At 42.3% G+C, this 21,360-nt stretch overlaps 1 protein-coding gene across 1 annotated transcript; it reads right to left on the reverse strand.

Moving 5' to 3' along the window:
- Positions 1–15,309: 15,309 nt before the first annotated feature.
- On the reverse strand, positions 15,310–20,605 carry LOC123743748 (uncharacterized). The gene is made up of 18 exons (XM_045721713.2): positions 20,442–20,605; positions 20,307–20,362; positions 20,096–20,185; positions 19,747–19,874; positions 19,516–19,659; positions 19,333–19,404; positions 19,078–19,254; positions 18,758–18,854; positions 18,345–18,568; positions 18,014–18,167; positions 17,720–17,928; positions 17,450–17,567; positions 17,079–17,284; positions 16,865–16,982; positions 16,596–16,762; positions 15,835–15,917; positions 15,605–15,718; positions 15,310–15,385 (listed from the first exon to the last, which is right to left on the reverse strand). Exons 1-18 carry the CDS (start codon positions 20,462–20,464, stop codon positions 15,379–15,381), a joined length of 2,187 nt encoding a protein of 728 aa, XP_045577669.1. The 5' UTR covers positions 20,465–20,605; the 3' UTR covers positions 15,310–15,378.
- Between the last annotated feature and the right edge of the window lie 755 nt (positions 20,606–21,360).

The raw sequence follows: 21,360 nt of genomic DNA on the forward strand, positions 1-21,360 counted from the left end.
TCATGGTGTATTAGGAATATGGCTCCCACAATCAGACAGCTCAGACTGATCAGTACCCCTGTAAAGCCCCACCCCTTCCCGGAGAACATATCATTGGCTAGAGGTCAACCCATACTTTCACTTCTATGAATGCACACAGTGAGGATCGGGCGGGTTAGGGAATCTTCGTTAGAGAGGTAACCCCCAAACCTTATTGGTATTCGGTTCTTCTCCTAACTCTGTGATTGTTCGACAGTGTCAGTGTGTCTTACCCTCCTGCAATGTGTGATATGAACCCAGGTAGCTCTTTCAGCTATTCTTACGGCGAAGGCTGTCACCAGGAGTACTTGGTATGGTCCCTCCCACCGTGGGTGCTTCCAGTCCATTTTCTTTAGTGATTGGACCCAGACCCAGTCTCCTGGTTGGATTGAGTGAATCACCTTCTCCTGTAATTCACCTGTTGGACACAAAATCTTGGACATACGGCTTTGGTTAACCTCTGGACGGGGGACGGACATCCAGCGAAAAATCCTATCGCCATTTGCATAACAAAATATATATATATTTTTTCAAATATAGGACTATTTTATATCGTTTAATAGATACACCTCTCCTGAATCGAACCACGTTGTCCGATTTCAAAAAGGCTTTACAGCAAAAGCAAAACATTAGATTATGTTAGAGAAGTATATCGTAAAAGTAGCCACATAGCCATTTTCCGACCAACCACATGCATCACAAATAACCAAAAAACAGCTAAATGCAGCACTAACCTTTGACAATCTTCATCAGATGACACTCCTAGGACATCATGTTACACAATACATGCATTCTTTTGTTCGATAAAGTTCATATTTATATATAAAAACAGCATTTTACATCGGCGCGTGACGTTGACTAACTATTTTCCCTCATAAGCGTCCGGTGAAACAGCGCTACAATTTACTAAATTACTATTCGAAAACATTTTTAAAATGTAATATTGTCATTCTAAGATTTATAGATTAGCATCTCTTGAAAGCACCTGCAATGCCAGATTTAAAAATAACTTTACTGGGTAATCACACTTTGCGATAAAAGGGGATGCGATACTCAGAAAAATAGGCTACCGTTACAGGTCAGCGCCATCTTGGAACAATCGCATATCAAATCTAGTCTTGTATACTATTGTCAATAATCCCTTACCTTTGACTATCTTCATCAGAAGGCACTTCCAGGTATCCCAGGTCCACAACAAATATATTTTAGTTCGAAAAAGTTAATCCTTTATGTCCCAATAGCTTGTTGTTGTTAGCGCGTTCTGAAGGCTGCTCCAAAAGTACCGTCGTTCGCGGGACTTCTCTCTCAACAAAATGCATTTTTTTTTATTTAGGTTCGTTCAAACATGTCAAACGTTGTATAACATAACTCTTTAGGGCCTTTTTCAACCAGAGCTCCAATAAGATTCAAGGGGGACGGTTGCATTGTCTTTCTAAACTTTTCGAAAGGGGAGGGTAGCCAGGGGCACCGGCGTCATAATGGTGATGGCCCTCACGATGTGACCACTTTCCACAGACTCTCATTCTGTCAGTTTTCACAGTAGAAGGCTCAAACCACTTTGTAAAGACTGGGGACATCTAGTGGAAGCAATAGGAAGTGCTCAATGAACCATAGCTCACGGTGTGATTTATAGGCAAAGTGATGAAGTTGAGTCCGCAATTCAGAATTCCACATCCTGTTACGATCTGTCTCGGGATTTTGACTGCCATATGAGTTCTGTTATACTCACAGACACCATTCAAACAGTTTTAGAAACTTTAGGGTGTTTTCTATCCACAAGTATTAATTATATGCATATCCTAGCTTCTGAGTTTGAGTAGAAGGCCGTTTAAAATGGGCACAATTTCATTTCAAAAATCGCTGTAGCGCCCCCTATCCTAGGCGACCGTCAAGAGGTTAACAAACAGTCTTCTCATGTGTTCTGCTAGTATATCTTCAACTTCTATGTCTACCCGTTCTGGTCTCTCTAACTCTGGCATTTCTATATGGTCTCCCTGATTAGCTGAAATGCAATCCATTGCTTGAAGAAATAGATCCTAGTAAACCAACTCTAGGGATAATATCTGGACCTAATATTTTAGCTACCATAATCGTGTCCGCCAAGTAAGTTGGGAACACTTTACCCATTTACTATTCTTATCTATTATTGCTAAACACCCTTCTTTCCCTCACTTTGGAATAGGTTATAACATATATCAATGAAGTCCATTTTTAATTGTTGGAATGGATATTTTTCCTGGGGTGTATTCTCCCAGTGGTGCTCTTCCTCTACCTTGATGATTATTCTATGCACAAATAACATATCTTGTACAATTATTTTTTTTCAAGTAATTGTAATTCCGTATGTAACGAAGTGTTTCCTAATTATTTCCATCATCCCCCCTGTTGATACATGGCTTTGCCCACGTATCAATATTGCTGCATATCTGAACAATGACTTCGGTAGTATGGGTAACTTATCCCTGTACCAAATCCCATCTGTATAGACCGCTCCTAACTTTTCCCATTTTGAAATCTCCTTAACCTGTTAGGGCTAGGGGGCAGTATTGACACGGCTGGATAAAAAAACATACCCGATTTAATCTGGTTACCACTCCTACCCAGTAACTAGAATATGCATATACTTATTACATATGGATAGAAAACACCCTAAATTTTCTAAAACTGTTTGAATGGTGTCTGTGAGTATAACAGAACTCATTTGGCAGGCAAAACCCTGAGACATTTTCTGACAGGAAGTGGATACCTGATGTGTTGTATTACCTTTAAACCTATCCCATTGAAAAACACAGGGGATGAGGAATATTTTGGCACTTCCTATTGCTTCCACTAGATGTCACCAGCCTTTACAAAGTGTTTTGAGTCTTCTGGAGGGAGATCTGACCGAACAAGAGCCATGGAATGATGATGGCCCATTAGACACCTGGCGCGCGAGTTCATGTTGGGTACCCTCGTTCCAATACGTTATAAAAGAGTATGCATTCGTCCACCTTGAATATTATTCATGTTCTGGTTAAAAAAGGCCCTAATGATTTATGCTATACAACGTTTGACATGTTTGAACGAACGGAAATATATTTTTTCCCCTCGTTCATGACGAGAAGTCCGGCTGGCTTAGATCATGTGCTAACAAGACGGAGATTTTTGGACATAAATGATGAGCTTTTTTGAACAAAACTACATTCGTTATGGACCTGTGATACCTGGAAGTGACATCTGATGAAGAGAATCAAAGGTAATGGATTATTTACATAGTATTTTCGATTTTAGATCTCCCCAACATGACGTCTAGTCTGTATCGCAACGCGTATTTTTCTGGGCGCAGTGCTCAGATTATTGCAAAGTGTGATTTCCCAGTAAGGTTATTTTTAAATCTGGCAAGTTGATTGCGTTCAAGAGATGTAAATCTATCATTCTTTAAATGACAATATAATATTTTACCAATGTTTTCTAATTTTAATTATTTAATTTGTGACGCTGACTTGACTGCCGGTTATTGGAGGGAAACGATTTCCTCAACATCAATGCCATAGTAAAACGCTGTTTTTGGATATAAATATGAACTTGATAGAACTAAAAATGCATGCATTGTCTAACATAATGTCCTAGGAGTGTCATCTGATGGAGATTGTAAAAGGTTAGTGCATCATTTTAGCTGGTTTTATGGTTTTGGTGACCCTGTCTTTGAATTGACAAAACATTACACACAACTCTTGTAAATGTACTGTCCTAACATACTCTAAATTTATGCTTTCGCCGTAAAACCTTTTTGAAATCGTAAAACGTGGTTAGATTAACCTCTTGGGGCTAGGTGGGACGCTAGCGTGCCACCCGTGGTGCACTCCATCAACAGCAGGTGCATTTCAAGAGCGGCAAATTTGAATCCAAATAAATGTCAAAATTCAAATTTTTCAAATATACAACTATTTTACACCATTTGAAAGATAAACATCTCCTTAATCTAACCACGTTTTACGATTTCAAAAAGGTTTTACGGCGAAAGCATAAATTTAGAGTATGTTAGGACAGTACATTTACAAGAGTTGTGTGTAATGTTTTGTCAAGTCAAAGACAGGGTCACCAAAACCATAAAACCAGCTAAAATGATGCACTAACCTTTTACAATCTCCATCAGATGACACTCCTAGGACATTATGTTAGACAATGCATGCATTTTTAGTTCTATCAAGTTCATATTTATATCCAAAAACAGCGTTTTACTATGGCATTGATGTTGAGGAAATCGTTTCCCTCCAATAACCGGCAGTCAAGTCAGCGTAACAAATTAAATAATTAAAATTAGAAAACATTGGTAAAATATTATATTGTCATTTAAAGAATTATAGATTTACATCTCTTGAACGCAATCAACTTGCCAGATTTAAAAATAACCTTACTGGGAAATCACACTTTGCAATAATCTGAGCACTGCGCCCAGAAAAATACGCGTTGCGATACAGACTAGACGTCATGTTGGGGAGATCTAAAATCGAAAATACTATGTAAATAATCCATTACCTTTGATTCTCTTCATCAGATGTCACTTCCAGGTATCACAGGTCCATAACGAATGTAGTTTTGTTCAAAAAAGCTCATCATTTATGTCCAAAAATCTCCGTCTCGTTAGCACATGATGTAAGCCAGCCGGACTTCTCGTCATGAACGAGGGGAAAAAATATATTTCCGTTCGTTCAAACATGTCAAACGTTGTATAGCATAAATCATTAGGGCCTTTTTTAACCAGAACATGAATAATATTCAAGGTGGACGAATGCATACTCTTTTATAACGTATTGGAACGAGGGTACCCAACATGAACTAGCGCGCCAGGTGTCTAATGGGACATCAACGTTCCATGGCTCTTGTTCGGTCAGATCTCCCTCCAGAACACTCAAAACACTTTGTAAAGGCTGGTGACATCTAGTGGAAGCAATAGGAAGTGCCAAAATATTCCTAAACCCCTGTGTTTTTCAATGGGATAGGTTTAAAGTCAATACAACACATCAGGTATCCACTTCCTGTCAGAAAATGTCTCAGGGTTTTGCCTGCCAAATGAGTTCTGTTATACTCACAGACACCATTCAAACAGTTTTGGAAACTTTAGAGTGTTTTCTATCCATATATAATAAGTATATGCATATTCTAGTTACTGGGTAGGATTAGTAACCAGATTAAATCGGGTACATTTTTTTTATCCAGACGTGCAAATGCTGCCCCCTAGACCCAACAGGTTAAGGAGATGTTTATCTTTCAAAGGGTGTAAAATAGTTGTATGTTTGAAAAATTTGAATTTTGACATTTATTCGGATTCAAATTTGCCGCTCTTGAAATGCACCTGCTGTTGATGGAGTGCACCACGGGTGGCACGCTAGCGTCCCACCTAGCCCATAGAGGTTAACTGGTGCTCTAGTTTGACAGTTCTGTAATACTGTTTTGTCTATGTTCACTTCTTTTAACAACTACTGTTTAAATGGCTTTGGTTTAAGACTGGCCTTTTTTGCTTCCTCATCTGCCTTCCTGTTGGTCTTGCTAATTTTATCTGTTCCCTTAGAGTGCGCTTCATACTTATAAATAGCTATCTTTTCTGGCAGCTCTACCACATCTTATAAATTCAAAATCAACTGGGCTTGTGTAATAGGTTTACCAGAAGTGGTTACCATTCCCCTTGTAACAGAATCCTCAACTACCCGTACTGCCCCCCCCCCCCCCCCACTCTAAATCACTCCTTATAGTAGCTGAGTCTATATAACATTCTTCAGTCATACCTCGGGGCTGCTTTCTTCACCAAAACATTGGAGAATTGCATTGTGCATCTCTTTCTCTAATTACACCCCCCTCTAACAAGTCCTCAAAGGTGGGAGTAATCTTTTTTATGTCCTCGGCTTTTCTGTGGGGGTGACAGCCATATTCAACAGGTTATCTAACCATTCTGTGTCACTTCTATCCTCTACTCCTCCTGGCCCCCCTCCTTTCTCCCTACTACTTCCAAACCATCAAGGTACCAGCAGTGCAGGGGAGGACTTCTCTGTCTTCCCTCAAACTATCTGTCTGTCGCTCTCTTCTTATCCTGATATGGATAGGGGGCAATATTTTCACAGCCGGATGAAAAAACATACCCGATTTAAACTGGTTACTACTCTTGCCCAGAAACAAGAATATGCATATTATTAGTAGATTTGGATAGAAAACACTCTGAAGTTTCTAAAACTGTTTGAATGGTGTCTGAGTATAACAGAACTCATATGGTAGGCAAAAACCTGAGAAGATTCCAAGCAGGAAGTGTAGGATCTGAGAAATGTAGTTCTTTCTAGTCCCTTTCGAAACTACAGTATCTGTGCTGTTACGTTGCACTTTCTAAGGCTTCCATTGGCTGTCTAAAGCCTTCAGAAAGTGGATTGAGCCTTCTCCTGTCTCTGGGCAGAGTTTAGGAGCTCAGTTACTGAGTGGTCTGCCTGAGGACAAAGAGATTGGATATGCGCGTTCCCGCGAGCACGCTGTTTTTTCTTTTCCTCCTTGAATGAATACACTATTGTCCGGTTGGAATATTATCGCAATTTTATGTTAAAAATACCATACAATAGATTTTAAACAGCGTTTGACATACTTCTAAGTACGGTAATGGAACATTTTGACTTTTCGTGTCTCGAATTGCGCTCGCGCGTTACCCTTTGGATAGTGACCTGAACGCACGAACAAAACAGAGGTATTTGGACATAACTATGGATTATTTCGAACAAAAACAACATTTCTTGTGGAAGTAGCAGTCCTGGGAGTGCATTCTGACGAAGATCAGCAAAGGTAATTGTCACGCCCTGACCAGGTGAACTCGGGTATTTTGGGTCAGGGTGTGTCATGTTGGGTATTTTTCCTTGGTTTGCTTTCTATGTTTGCGTTATAGCCTTGTGTTAGCTCTATGTGGGTTATTTCTATGTTGGGTTCTGTCGATTCCCAATCAGAGACAGCTGTCGCTAGTTGTCTCTGATTGGGATCACATTTAAGTTCCTTTTTCCCCACGCTGTTTGTGGGGTGTTGTCTCTTTGTTTTTGAGCAGTTAACGTATCAGCATTTTCTTGGTTTTGTGTACGTGTTTATTTCAGTGTAAAGAATAAACATGTGTTCGCTCCCAGCTGCGTTTTGGTCCGCTTCCTCATCACCCGACGACGATCGTTACAGTAATACAATGTTTCTAATACTAATTCTGAGTTTAGGTTGCCCCAAACTTGGGTGTCTGAATAGCTCGCCGTGATAGCTTGCCGTGATGTACTCAGAATATTGAAAAATGTGCTTTCGGCCGAAAAGCTATTTTAAAATGACACAGCGATTGCATAAAGGAGTTCTGTATCTATAATTCTTAAAATAATTGTTATTTATTTTGTCAACATTTATGTTGAGTATTTTTGTAAATTCACCGGAAGTTTTTGGTGGGAATACATTTTCTGAACATCATGCGCCAATGTAAAAAGCTGTTTTTGGATACAAATATGAACTTGATTGAACAAAACATACATGTATTGTATAACATAATGTCTTAGGAGTGTCATCTGATGACGATCAAAGGTTAGTGCTTCATTTAGCTGTGTTTTGGGTTTTATTGACATATATGCTTGCTTGGAAAATGGCTGTGTGGTTATTTTGGTCTATGTACTCTCCTAACAATCTAATGTTTTGCTTTCACTGTAAAGCCTTTTTGAAATTGGACAACGTGGTTGGATTCAGGAGAGGTTTATCTTTCAAATGTGGTAAAATAGTCGTATGTTTGAAAAATTGAAATTATTGGATTTTTGAGGTTTTTGTATTTCGCGCCATGCGATCCCATTGGCTGTTGGCTAGGGGTTCCGCTGGCAGAACGCCTAGATGTAAGAGGTTATAACAGTCAGTATCAAATATGGGTTGTTTCCAAATATTGACTAAATGTCTCCCTGTTGGCTCTCATGGATATTTAGAAAAATCAACATGTCTCTAGTAGTAATCTCTGAGATTATTCCATAGCTACTTTATAAACTTATTCAACAACAAAATATAATAATACTATTATATCAATTTCACAGCCCTGTTGTGTTAAATTTAATACACTGCCTTCTCATGTGCTTAAATTACTAATTTGTCTAAGAACTCTTAACTCTATCATAATTATCAATTACACAAATTACCTTAAAAATCAGTATTACAAATGACCTTAAATTTACTATCCAAATGGCCCTCCCATGAGGCTGATCAGACCACAAAGGAACGCCATGATAGAGTTCAAAAGTCATACCACCCCTTCACTGAAGTGTTTGTTACTTTCATAGACAAATTAAAGTTTACTTAAAACTCAGAAAATAAAACTTCTAAAATTCCATGTGTGTATACTCCTTTAAGATATCGTGGCTCTAGGAAACTTTCCTAAGAGAGACGATGAAGCACTCATTTTCCCAGAGAAATAAAAACAAACACTTGGTCAGCATTCATTATACTACACTGATTCAGAAACCCAAAAGTTAACTACAAACAAAACCTAATAATAATTCCACTGTACTCAAATCATTAATTTTAAACTTCCTAAATGGTTATGTGTACTTAATTGAACATGCGCTACCCTTGGATACAATACTGTACTTCAAATTTATGAAACTTCCCTACTTAACATACTCCTTGACTAGTTTGGCCCAAGCTTGCTTTACAACCTTAAATCCCCTTCAGTCTGTCTGCAAACAGGCTCTCAAAGTGCTTGATAGGACTACCATGCCATTAGACCCACACAACTGTGATTGATGTGCACTGTCCCTGTAAAATAAAATTAACTCAACCTGCAATTCGCGTCACTGACCTGACGTTGTTCCACGTAACGGAAACAGATTATGTTAGAATACATTTACTTCCTGTTCAATTCACTGGTGTTACTAAACAATCAAACCAAGAATCAATAACCAGAAACTTTTACGATTCAACTATCCAGACCCGAATCACTTACAGCCAATATATAGCCCAGCGAGCGCGACTAACTCACCTATTCTTTCCAGTAGGCAAAATATAACCCCTACTCAAACAATGTTCTGCCTTACCTCTATTGTAAGATTAAAACATGTGTTACAACTTTCTCCTCTCTTTCGGCTTCACACGTATGAAATGTCTACGACTTTAAAAGTACCATGTAAATCGCCAAATGTATAAAATACTTCATTCAACTCCTTTCAACTAAAAAACACATGTCGGTGGGTACTACTCTATCGCAATCACCTATCCGCTCATTATAATCCATTAGATTTAGGTAACTGTCTCTTCCTTGATTCAGTTATTTAAATACAACTCCCATTCTCTATATGTCCTCGCAGCAGGCCATTTAGACAGACAACAGACAACGTACTTTATCGAATTCGTCTTTCAATTTAAACTAAACAAGCTATCAAAACGTTCAGTTTATATCTTAAACACTAACAACCGTATCTTTCCAGGCAAAACATACCAACAGTTGGGTCTCCCGCATGGTAGGAAAGTATTCTACCTCTGAACCACCAATGCTATTGCTAAGTGTGGCAATTTCGGTGGTTTTGACCTACTCGGTCACAATGTTTACAGGGAGCCTTACCTTCTCAGGCGAAATGCTCTGTTTTATTGCAATTCGAACACTTTCTATGGTCTGGTTCCATCCAGTTTCTACTCTCCCTGTTTCCCCTTCTTCTGACAATCTCGGTTTTTATGGCCTGTTTTGTTACAATATTTACACGGTTCCTCACAATCCCTTGCATAATGCCCCGACTTCTGACAGTTGAAACATGTATTTTCATTATTCCTATCCATTTTTTTCTTGAACACAGTTACCCGATAGTTACTGTTAGATGCTCAAACTCAACCGGTTCACTCTTTTTACAGTCTCGGTGATTATGGCCTACTTTATTGCAGTGTTTACACGGTGCCTCACAATCTCTAGCGAAATGACCCGGTTTGTTACAGTTATAGCATCTATCCCCTTTTCTCGACTTTCTCAATAAGTTTGCTAAATCCTGTTCTCCTTTCTGTGTCTCTGTGGGGGCCTTCGGAGTCCTCTCCGTCTGAGAGGATTTACTACTCATGTTCGTTCAATTACTATTGTTGTTATTCTGCTTCTCCTCACAATCTGTGTGCGTTCTATTACTCTCTATGTGTGTGCTTTCTATCGTTATTATCCTTAACCTATGTTGATAAATACATACCGTTAATCTTTCCTAGAATTTTAGAATAATTATTTGTATGAATCCTGATATATTATTTAAATCTCACACGTATACGACCATAAGTTATACTTCTTTTTATGTCGTTCCTTGCGACTTTTGACGGTTCAATATATCTCTTACACGCAAATAATTCTTATTCTGTGTGTGCTTTTAAAACTCTGATTCAATTACTTCTGTGAATTCCTTACCTACTGTTAATTTCCTCTAGGATCTTAGAATAATTATTTTTATGACTTTTGATAGATGATTAGGTCTCATATGTATACAACAATAAACTATTTACCTGAGGTTGTAAGGCCCTAGTCAACAGCCCATGTTTCCGTTGTTCCTTATGGCTTTTGACTGATCAATATATCTCACACGCAATTATCTTCTTAACCCCGTGGACATTTCCAATGAGTATTCTATTTACCTTCTATGTGTATGTGCTTCTACTCTCTTACTCAATTGCTACCGTCTTTTTCTAATGTATATTCTCACAATCTATGTGCATGTCTTCTTTCTTTTTTTACAGTGGTAAATACCTTGTCATTATGGCTTGTATAATATATCCTTGATCAGGTTTAACAAATCGTTCTCTTAGATCTCAATATTAGCTAGTTTACACTGGTAGTGCAGATACCCTGTCATTTCAGACAAAGTCACTGAGGACTTAACAATTCCTAGGTGGCTTCTACTCCCAATTCCTATCTTCCAATTGCATAGAATACTACCTATATCAGGGTTCTCTACACAACATTCTAAAGATAGGTCACCAGGTTAGAATGCGCAATCAGATCTAGAGGTCAATGTCCAAACCACACAAGAATCATTAAAAAATTACCTTAGGAAGACAGGGACAGATTTTGGGATTCGGCTCAAAGGACCAGTTGTTATGAGAATTATGTTCTCAATGTTAACTTCAATTAAAATACTCAGTCTGCCACCCATAATGTGTAAGATTCTGGTTGAATAAGACAGACGGAGGCCCAGCTTACAAGAATCAGAAGTGTTTATTCACGAGGGCGCTCTGAAGTCCATTGTACAGAGACATCATTATATACCAGGCTCCGTATTTACGCACACACATACACACAAACATTAAGGCCCAGATCTCTTAACACTGTAGATCATTACCTAGCCGACAGTTTCATTCTTCTGAGATTAGGGAAACCTTGAGGGGGACTCCCTCTCATATCTTAAACCCTCAGAGTTCAAGCTAGGGCGGGTCAACCACAGTTTAACAGTTCTTAGTGTTTACTAAACACACAGACACATTCTTCTCTTATCCTAGTCCAACCTCGTTAGGCTTAACCCTTTAGTTACTCATTCTACATGCTATATAGACCATATCCCTAATAGTTAAGTCTCAGGGTTGAATTATTTAATCATTACATTCAAACATAAATCCCTTTACACCACATCAGTCACGGGCTTTATCAATAAGTGCATAGATGACTTCGTCCCCACAGCGACTACGTGAACGAATCCAAACCAAAAAAAAACATGGATTACAGGCAATATCGGTGCTCTGCTAAAGGCTGTAGCTACTGCTTACAAGAAAGCCCGCAACAACCTCCGATGAGACAAACATGCAAAAGGACAATATAGGAGGAAAGTGGAATCCTATTAGACCCGGATCTCACTCTCCGTGGCTGACGATAGTAAAGCTTTTAAAAGGTTTAAAACTCACAAGGCCACCGGGCCAGACGGAATACCAGTGAGCGTTCTTGGAGAATGTGCAGATCAGCAAGTGTCTTCACTGACGTTTCCACTCTCTCCTTGTCCCAGTCGTTAATCCCAACATGTTTCAAGTTACCACCATTGTCCCTGTTCCCAAGAACTCCAAGGTAACCTGCATGAATATCGCCCTGTAGCACTCATCTGTAATTATGAAGTTCTTTGAAAAGGCTGGTCATGACACACATCAACACCATTCCTAGACACCCAGAACCCACTCCAATTTTCATATTGCCCCAACAGTTCCACAGATTACGCAATCTCAAATGCACTTCACAATGCCCTCTCCAACCTGGACAACAGGAGATACAACTGTGAGAATGCTGTTCATAGACTACCATTCATAGACTGATGGGCCAGCCCCAGGTGGTGAGGGTAGGCAACAACATCTCTGCCACGCTCTGTTGGTGGGCAAAAGCAGTCTTGGCTCTGGGGAGAGAGGAACCTGCCAGTAACCACTGCAGAGGTCTAGTGAGGAGAGCTAGGAGGACATCCTAACCAGGTTCAGTGACTCATCGATACATAATATAGGGTATGACTCCTTCCAGGTTACCGCATTCAGCCGCTTGTAGTCCGCACAAAACCTCAGCTTATCCCCCTTCTTAGGAATCATGACTATAGGTGCCGCCCAGGGACTGCCTGAGGGCTCAATGAAGTCTGCCCACTGCATCTCCAATGGCCTTGTCTGCTGCCTCCTGGTGTGCCAGTGGGATATGGCTGGGATGCGTCTTGACGTGCCGAGCTTCCCCTCGTGCTGCACCAGAATCTGACTCACCTCTTCACTCAGAGCAAAGCTGTCTCTGAATTCCAACAGCAACGGCTGTTCCTGCTGCTCTGGGTCAAGACCATCACAGTTCCTCTCCCATCTCTCTCTCACTGCGGACAGTGTCCTCTCCTCTCCCATCTGGGGTGGCACAGGCTCACAGAGGGACGTTTCATGGAGGTAGCTGGGGAAAGTAACACACAGATGGGGGAGGGGGGGCTGTGAAGAGCTGCACAGTTGTGGGCTTGAACCGAGTCCAACCTGGTACAATGTCCGGCCTCACCAGGGTTACTGTGGACTCAGTGTCCACCAGGGCACGGCACCCCCTCCACAGTGACAGCGAAGTGACAAAAGTCCCCAACACAAGTCCGGCCCACCACAACAACAGGCTCCAGGATCCTCATGAAGTAGTCTGCTTCTGGGGGAGGTGGAGCCTGGCGATGGTGGGGTTTTGGAAAGAGCCAGGGGTCAGCGCCGCCCCATCTATGCGGACCCCAAGCAATATCCCTGAGCTCTGTGGGACATGGGGTAATCCCTGCGCAGATGGCCTGGCTGGCCACAGCCCCAGCAGACCATGTGGCCAGAGCGTGTGCTGCATGCTGTCTGTAGTTTAATAGAACAATTGAGTTTAGTTATTTTCACGCAGGCTTTTCCAGCTCTGGGCTGCTCTGCACCACAGCCCACACAGTGGGTGTACTGTATCGACACACCCCCACTGAAGCTCCAGCCCACACAACCTCCCTCTCCAAAGTAATCTTCAAGGCTTTCTGTAATGAATCAAACACGACAGTGTCTAGGGTTTACCGAGAATGGTGCGACCCCCCCCCCCCCCCAAAAAAATGTTTTATTCAGCTGCAGTCCTGTAGGCAAAAGGGTGGGGAATGGAATTATTATATTTTTTTCAGTGGAGGGGGGGGGGGGGGGGGGTGTCTTGGTTGAGGGGCAGCTCTCTGGGAACTATGGGAGGGGGGTGGATCTTGGGGGCCGGTAGCTGATGGGGTCCCGAACCAGCAACCTGTTTCTTGGCCTTGTGGGAGATCTATCAATGTGCCCTTGATTAGGGCGTTGACCCTGGTTGCTTCTGTGGGTCACTCTGGAAGACAGCTGATGTGATGTTGAGCAGCTTCACTGTAAGTAGATATCATTTTTTTATTGAATATTACAACAAAAAAATACAAAAATAAAGAGTTGTGCAAGCTAATATGCAGGCCACAAACTGGCAAATAACGGTGCAGTACAAAAGTGGTGTGCAAAATGGCATCTCGGAATGCACAACTCATCAGTGCGTGTCAACGATGGGCTATTGCAGCAGACGTCCACACCGGGTCCCACTCATATCAGCTAAAATTAAGAACTGGCTCCAATGGGCATGCAATCACCAACACTGTACAATTGAGGAGCAGAAAAACATTGCCTGGTCCGACAAATCTAAGTTCCATCATGACGGCGGAGTCCCCATTTGGCTTAAGTAGCATGAGTCAATGGCCTCATCCTGTGTTGACAAGTGGTGTAATGGATGTTTTCCCGGCACACGTTAGGGCCAACACCGTTCACCTGATGACCGGGGTCAGCCTGCAGGCGCCCAGCCTGCCACAAGGAGTCACTAGAGCGCGATGAGCCAAGCCAAACCCTCCCCCGGACGATGCTGGGCCAATTGTGTGCAACCCTATGGGACTCCCAATCACGATCAAACCCAGGTCTGTAGTAGCGCCTTAGACGGCTGCACCACACAGGAGGCCCCTTTAGCGGGCTCTTGTTTGCATCCATGTCCTGTTCCTTGTAAGAGGTAGATTAGCCTTTAGCCCAGCACTGATATTGTCTGCAATCCATGGTTTATTTTGGATACGTTCGTAGTCACGCCAAGAATCAGACAGTATCAACGTCACCGTCAGTCCGCCCACTGGAATCGACACCCATTCCATCCACCTAGCAGACTTGAGCCCTGATGCCCTTGCCTCAGCCAGATCTGATGTCCGTCCACAAGCATTCCGGTGATCCTCCACTCAGGCCACCTTAAACATTGTCCCTTTTCACTGCTAGGCTAATCCACATTGCCAGCCACCGTTGTCCAGTAGTGCAATTTGTTCACCAAATGTAATGAGCAAAATGTCCACAAGTTGAAAATGAATGACAACCTGTTATTTAACCTGAATGCAGAGGCTACAGTAACCCACAAACACCCTAAAGAAACAGCACTGTCGTCAGGACTAGAGATAAAAGAAAAGGCGTGTCATAACTTGCAGTGCCCCTCGTCAGATTTACATCTACCCCAGTTTAGGTTGGTACCATAAGAGTCCTGTTAGAAGTTGAATGGTGGGGTGCCCACCTGTTTAATTGCCTCTTAAAGCAACAGGTTTTTACAGGGGCAGTGATCAAGTCATTTCATTACCATTTCTGTAATGTAGGATCTTTGAGACACTTTACATAAGTAGTAGTCTTCCAATTCATTCAAACACAACACATTTTACCAGTCCACTTAAACCCTGTTTCCACTGGCACTTACAGGGCCAAATAGCTTGCTCCCTGGGTTGACTTTAAAGTGTTAACCAATTAGTATTCACTTGGATATAATCCCCAAACTGAAACCACATCCCATCCCCATCAGGACAAGCTACAGAGATTTGCAAAATTATATTTATTAAGAGATTTACACTCAATACTCTTAACAGCATTCACGCCAATTCATTAGTTCCTACGGAGAGAGGAAAAAAGGTTGGGTCAGTGTGAAGTGTAACACCATGCTAGTCAGTCATAAAATTGTGTTGTGACTGGTGTGGGCCTAATAGTTCATTTGCCAGTTTAGGATGGCTGGCAAGCATTTCTCCCAGGAGTCACTCCTGTTTTGGAGGGTGAAGGTATAATGGTGGGCTGAAATAATTTGTGGACAGAGTCAGGAGTATTGAACACTTACTTCACAGGAACTCTAGTCAAGATGGTTCCAAATCCTGGTGAGTCTGCTTCAAACCGCCGATACGCAAACAGCTTGTATAAACCACTCAGTGGATAGACACACCGCACTGTCACCCTAACGAGAGAACAATTGTACATTAAAGCCACAAGTGCCTGTAGTGTATTGTACATTTGTTTCAATAAATGAGACAGTAAATTATTAGTGAAGTCATGTACACAAAGGCAGTATACCTGGTTGAGACTGGTGCTTCCACAGATTGGCTCGTGTGCTCAATGGTAATCTCATTTTCGTAGGTAAGGTGCTGGTAATCAAACTGCACCACAAGAAGTCAAAACAAACCCCAATTTAATAATTCAACCATTAACCTGTTGAAAGCCATGTCTTAAAGCTTACGGTTGTTCCCTTGTCAGGCCTCATGAGAAATCAAGACAGTATAAATCTGAATATTAATTTAAATAGTCGGCCTGTATGCTGAAAGTTCTTGAGTTAAAGCAGAGTTTCCCCAAACTCTGTCCTGGGGCACAATTTTCCCTGGCATTACAGATTCAAATACCAACTCAGCAAGCTTTGAATCAGCTGTGTAGCGCTTAGGTTAAAAAATAAAAGTACCAAGGGCCCTAGAATAAAGTTGGGGTACACTGAGTTAAGGCACACTAACCACTTGGACCAATTCTACAGATACAGGATAACTAGATGCGGTTATTCTGGTGTTCAGATTAAGATATGGGGCAAGGGCAGTGCTTAAACAAGTTAAATTAGGGGGGGCTTCAGCTGAGTCCTTTGGCAAGAGTGGAGGCTTCAAACCAAAAATCCCAATTTCTAACACTTATGACCCAGAACTAAAATCCGCAGCTGACCAATGTAGCAAGATTTTAGTTATGGGTTAAGATGGATGACCACTAGAACTTTAATTTTAAATACCCATCACTGGCAGAGCCAGACACCTGATTGCATTTATGATTCTAATTCTATGGGTTGGACAGTGCTATACCTGGACCCTGGTTCCACAGGTGTCGAGTCTAAAGCTAAAGAGAACCCTAGTGTCATCCATCGCTTGGGGCATGCAGGTGGAGTCCCGGAGGGAGGTTCTGCTGGGTTCAGATCCAGGGATGGCCAAAATCATAGACACCACTGTCATCACACCTTCAGTGGAACACACTGGAGAGAGGAAGGCCTGTTAGTGCTGATCAATCCTATAAAAGCATCCCCAGGCAAAAGCAATCGAAGCTGCAGGTCATTATGTGACACCCAAATATTTACCTATGACCTCAGTAGTCTGGAAGAGACAAGCTTTGGCCAAGGAACTCTTGACCTCCAAGGTCTTGGGAAATCTTGAGAGAATTTCAAAAGTGCCACGGAACTGCTTCAAATTGATGTCCTGAAATAAAAATTAAAGACAGGTATATTTTAGGTCCATATAACTCCTAATTTACCCAACAAGTTGGTTTAAGTGCTTGACCAATGAGCATCTCACCTTATAAGTGAAGCCAACAGAGAAGAGGGGCACTTCCAGGGTCAGACGCTTGCTGTCATTCCGCATGACATAGCCTCGCTTGGCTGCCAGATTTGGGGTCAGACGGTAAGGGCCAACACCCACCTCCCACAGGTAGTCAAATGGCTTATGGTCCATCTGGAAACTGATGCTTTTCTCATTGCAGACACCTTTGAAGACCGGAGGAACTGAAGAAAAGGCAGGCCAAATAGTTTAGTCAAAAGTGCCAAGATGACGTTAGGGGTAAACATGGGGAGGTGTATAGTGGTTGGTTGCTGGGCTGCGTCGTCTGAACCAGAAGACTAGGAATACCATTGTGCAGCGCAGGTCTCTTATAGTTGAAGTCAACTTACAGACATCATTGAACTGAGCCACGACTGAGGCCAGGTAGAAGTAGGGCTCCTCCTGAGGCAGGATGACCAAAGTGTAGTTGATCTCCAACGAGTACTCGAGAAGCCCCTCTGTAGGGTACTATGGACAGGAACACAACACTCAAGAAATAGTACAAAAGCCTTCATTTCACCTCTTAAAACTGTAGGAGAATATTGAGGCAAGGAACCCCTCTTCTCCAATGTTGAGGAAAAGCCAAGAGACCCCAGTAGCCAATATCATTGCATCTTTACCAGCTTGTGAATAACGGCGTCAAATGGCACCCTTAGAATGTAGGCATGTAGGGTACTATTGGGCTGGGGGACCATGGTTATGACGAGGCCACTTTTATTCGCCTCTGGTATGGTGAAGTTGTGGCCATTGAGCTTCACAGCCACCAGGTCAACATCGTAGGAGAGGTTCCCCAGGTACACAGTAAACACACGATCCTCAAGGACTGTTTCTGTGGTGGGAGAAGAACAGGGTCATTAGCAGCCATGACCATGAAGCTGAAGAGCCACTTCGGATTGGCTAGTAGAACTCCTTACGGTTAATGATGGAGATGTGCTGGATCAGAAGTGGTGTGTTCATGGGCCTGTGGAGGCGGAGTCTGGTCTCCACACCACTGTCATCCATGAAGGTTTGTTCATAGTAGAGACGGACCACATAGAACTCATGGTACATGTTGTTCATCACAAAGCTCTGGAAGAGTTGAAACCGTTATGAAGCATCTGCCATTAGGTTATATGCTACAAAGTAGAATATTCAAGGTGTACAGAAGACATGAGTGACTGAAACCATTTGCAGCTTCTCGGCATCAGAATACAAGGTAAACTTCTGCACGTTAATGGTCAGATGTGGGCCTAGTATGCTACTGACTTTTCTGTATCCTCCGGCAGCGTTGAAGGGGATGCTGATCTGGACGGTGGTGTCACCGATGTCCAGGCTGTAGCCTCGCTCTGCTGTGATGGGCTCATCCAGGAGCTGCCCATCCACCCCCATTGAGATATTGCTGCTCTCCAACCCAAAGAGGCCAGAGACCAGCGGGGACAGCAGAGTGGGGGTCTGCCAGACCAGCCCCGCCCCATCATACATTCCTTCATCTGGAAAGAGGTTATACACATATGCGTTAAGACTGATGCACACTTCCTGGTTTAGGGATCAATCAGTGCAGTGATCTGAAATTACTTTATAGGTGAAAATGGTCACTAGATTGAGCCATCACTATTGCTTTAGCCCATCCAGTCCTCTGAACCTTGAATGGTAAGGGCTGATATGTCACTGAAACTTACCAGTGCTGCAAGCAACCACCAAGTCCACCATGATGACCACCCATCTCTGCCTGGAGACCAGTATTGGATAGACCATCTCAACCAACATACCATTCACCTGGAATTAGATAATGATTTGGTACCTGCTAACAATACAGTATGAAGATAGCTTTTCAGTTATGTAAATAAGTATAGTATTCCAGCCTAAACAAGTTAAAATATAAGAGATCCTACAGGAAAGCATGACCCCACCCATCAAGGCATTTCATGTAATTTGAGATGGGAAAGCCTCACCACAATTTAGATATACCCAAGATAACTGCATCCATTTAAATCCTCACCATGGTGACAGATCCCATGACAGAACCTGGCGTGTAGGGTGAACGGAACACCAGCCTCCCCTGGGTGAGGTAGAATACGTAGCCCAGCTCCCGAGCCTCCGAGAGGGACATGGGAGTCAGCTGCTGCCCCTCCTGCTGGAACATCACCTGCCAGGTAGACGTGGCAGAGCTGTGGGCCTGACGGGGGAACAAGAGACAGGGCATGCATGGTGGAGCTCATCTAATTGAGAATTTGCCAAATACCCTTTAGCTTACTGTAGCAAGGGCAGCAGTCCAGTTATCTGCTTTAGTACCAGGTAGACCAGACACGTCACCCCTCACTGACACCTACAGGGGAATATAGCAGACCATACTCCTATAAAAAGGTTAAGGATAGTCTAGGCCAGCATCGGCACAAATATAACCCTGGATGCACAGTCTAGAGCCATGTATTAGTACCTCCATATAGTTCTCTTCACAGCTGACTTCTCTGGGGGACCAGGGTAGAGGGAGAGAGCAGTTTGCATTCACAGTGTAGGTGGTTTCCACTCCCTTCGCATCAATTGTGATCAAGTTGAAGCTAAAAGTGAACACCTCATCGTCCTAAAATACAAAAAGACCTTAAAGATATGCAAAAAGTGTGAAAAACCCTTGGAGCTTTGAAAAGACAAAACATGTGGTGATATGAACCTGGTTGTCAGTGTGGCAGGAGAAGTAGGAAGCTCGGAGCTCAGCATGGCCAGACAGAGGGAGGATACTGAACATGTAGCCACACTCTGACCCATACTGCTTAGTGATGGGGTGAACTCCATCAGCATCTTGTTGGAGAAATATGCTCAAGTCATTAAGTTGAAATTGTATTTCTTCCTAAGTGGTCCAACAGCACAGTGAAAGACTGAAATATACAGCAGGGAGAGACTTCCTGTCAGCACCAGCTACCAAACACTGGCCAAGACATGTTGAGATGCCAAGTTCATGAGCTGACCAAACCTGATATTCAGGCCCATTTGGCATCAGATAAGGTTAAAAGGCTACTTACCAATCGCTTCAAAGCGAGGTTCATTCCCAGCGAATGAGAGTTGGGTTGTTACCAACAGGTATCGATCCCGACATGCAGTCTCAATGGCCCCTATATAGACACACAAGGTGAGAATCTGAAGGGTGGAAGCTATATGATTCTGACCAACAATTCATACCAGTGTTCTATAGCTTGTATAAAAGGATAATCTGACCCAATTTAAGTTTCTTACCTCTTGGAAGGTCAGAACATCTTACACTAGGCCATATAGACAGGAGTACAAATACTCTGTAAGTAAAACATAAGCACAGGTCAACACATGTGTCAAAACACTTACAAAAACATTTATGCCCGTCACCAAACTTACCCGAACCAAAACACAAAAGCCATTGAGCAGTAGAAGTGTCTAACCCTAGCCAGGAACAGCTAGTAAACTACACCTGCTAACTAACCCAAGCTAACATAAACCATGTGCTTGCACTATCCTGGACAAAACAGCAGTTGATGAGTGGCACCTTCTCTCGCTGGCACTTGTATATAGGAGTGGTGCTTTGCTTGACCAATTGCAAGCTTTCTGGAGTTAATGTGCAGGTAATTCATCTGATAATTGGGTCACATGGTTAAGGGTGCATCTCAATTGTCTAAAGTGGATTCCTCTCCTCATCTCCTCTCATTCCCCCTTCTTAGGACATGTTTTCCATCTCCATCGTCTTTAATTTATATTTATACATATCATTTCATGTTCTTGGTACAGATAAATCCTTGACTTTGGGGAATCAGCTTAGTGACCAAGTCCAGTGTTATATTTTCACTTGGCAATGGGCTCATTATATGAAAAACATTAAGTAGGGATTTTAATAAACTTCACAGATTTGCAAACATGCTTATATTTTTTAATGGGCATTCAACAGAACATCTTCACTGTAGCACACCCACCACTGCCACATACTGCCCTGACCTCTGTTGGAGGCCTCTCTTTGAGTGCATTTCAGTGAATGCCAAACCACCTCCTCACCCCTACCAACTCGCTCTGAGGGCCCTCCATTGTCACGCAAACTCACAAAGGTGACTTCCAGAGAGTGCTGAGTGGATCAATAAATCGATCAACTTCGGGACACACTCCTGACTTGAATGATGCAATTAATGTTCCACATTTATATAATAAAACCAGCATGAAATTAAAATGAATAAATCCCCCTGTTGTTTTACAAAATATAAACATCAGTAACAGTTAAACATTCATTGGGGATGTATTTCGATGGCAGGGTATCGACACTGGATTGTCG

This window comes from Salmo salar, chromosome 07, assembly GCF_965601325.2.
Source record: "Salmo salar chromosome 07, fSalSal1, whole genome shotgun sequence".
Classification (NCBI taxonomy): Eukaryota; Metazoa; Chordata; class Actinopteri; order Salmoniformes; family Salmonidae; genus Salmo; species Salmo salar.

Excerpts from the sequence above, each read along its gene's own strand:
- LOC123743748 (XM_045721713.2), bottom strand. The coding sequence starts at position 20,464 with ATGGCTTTTGTGTTTTGGTTCGG. Across the intron at positions 17,929-18,013 it reads GCACATCTCCATCATTAACC|AAACAGTCCTTGAGGATCGT; the intron begins GTAAGGAGTTCT and ends CTCCCACCACAG. Across the intron at positions 15,719-15,834 it reads GAAGCACCAGTCTCAACCAG|GGTGACAGTGCGGTGTGTCT; the intron begins GTATACTGCCTT and ends TTCTCTCGTTAG.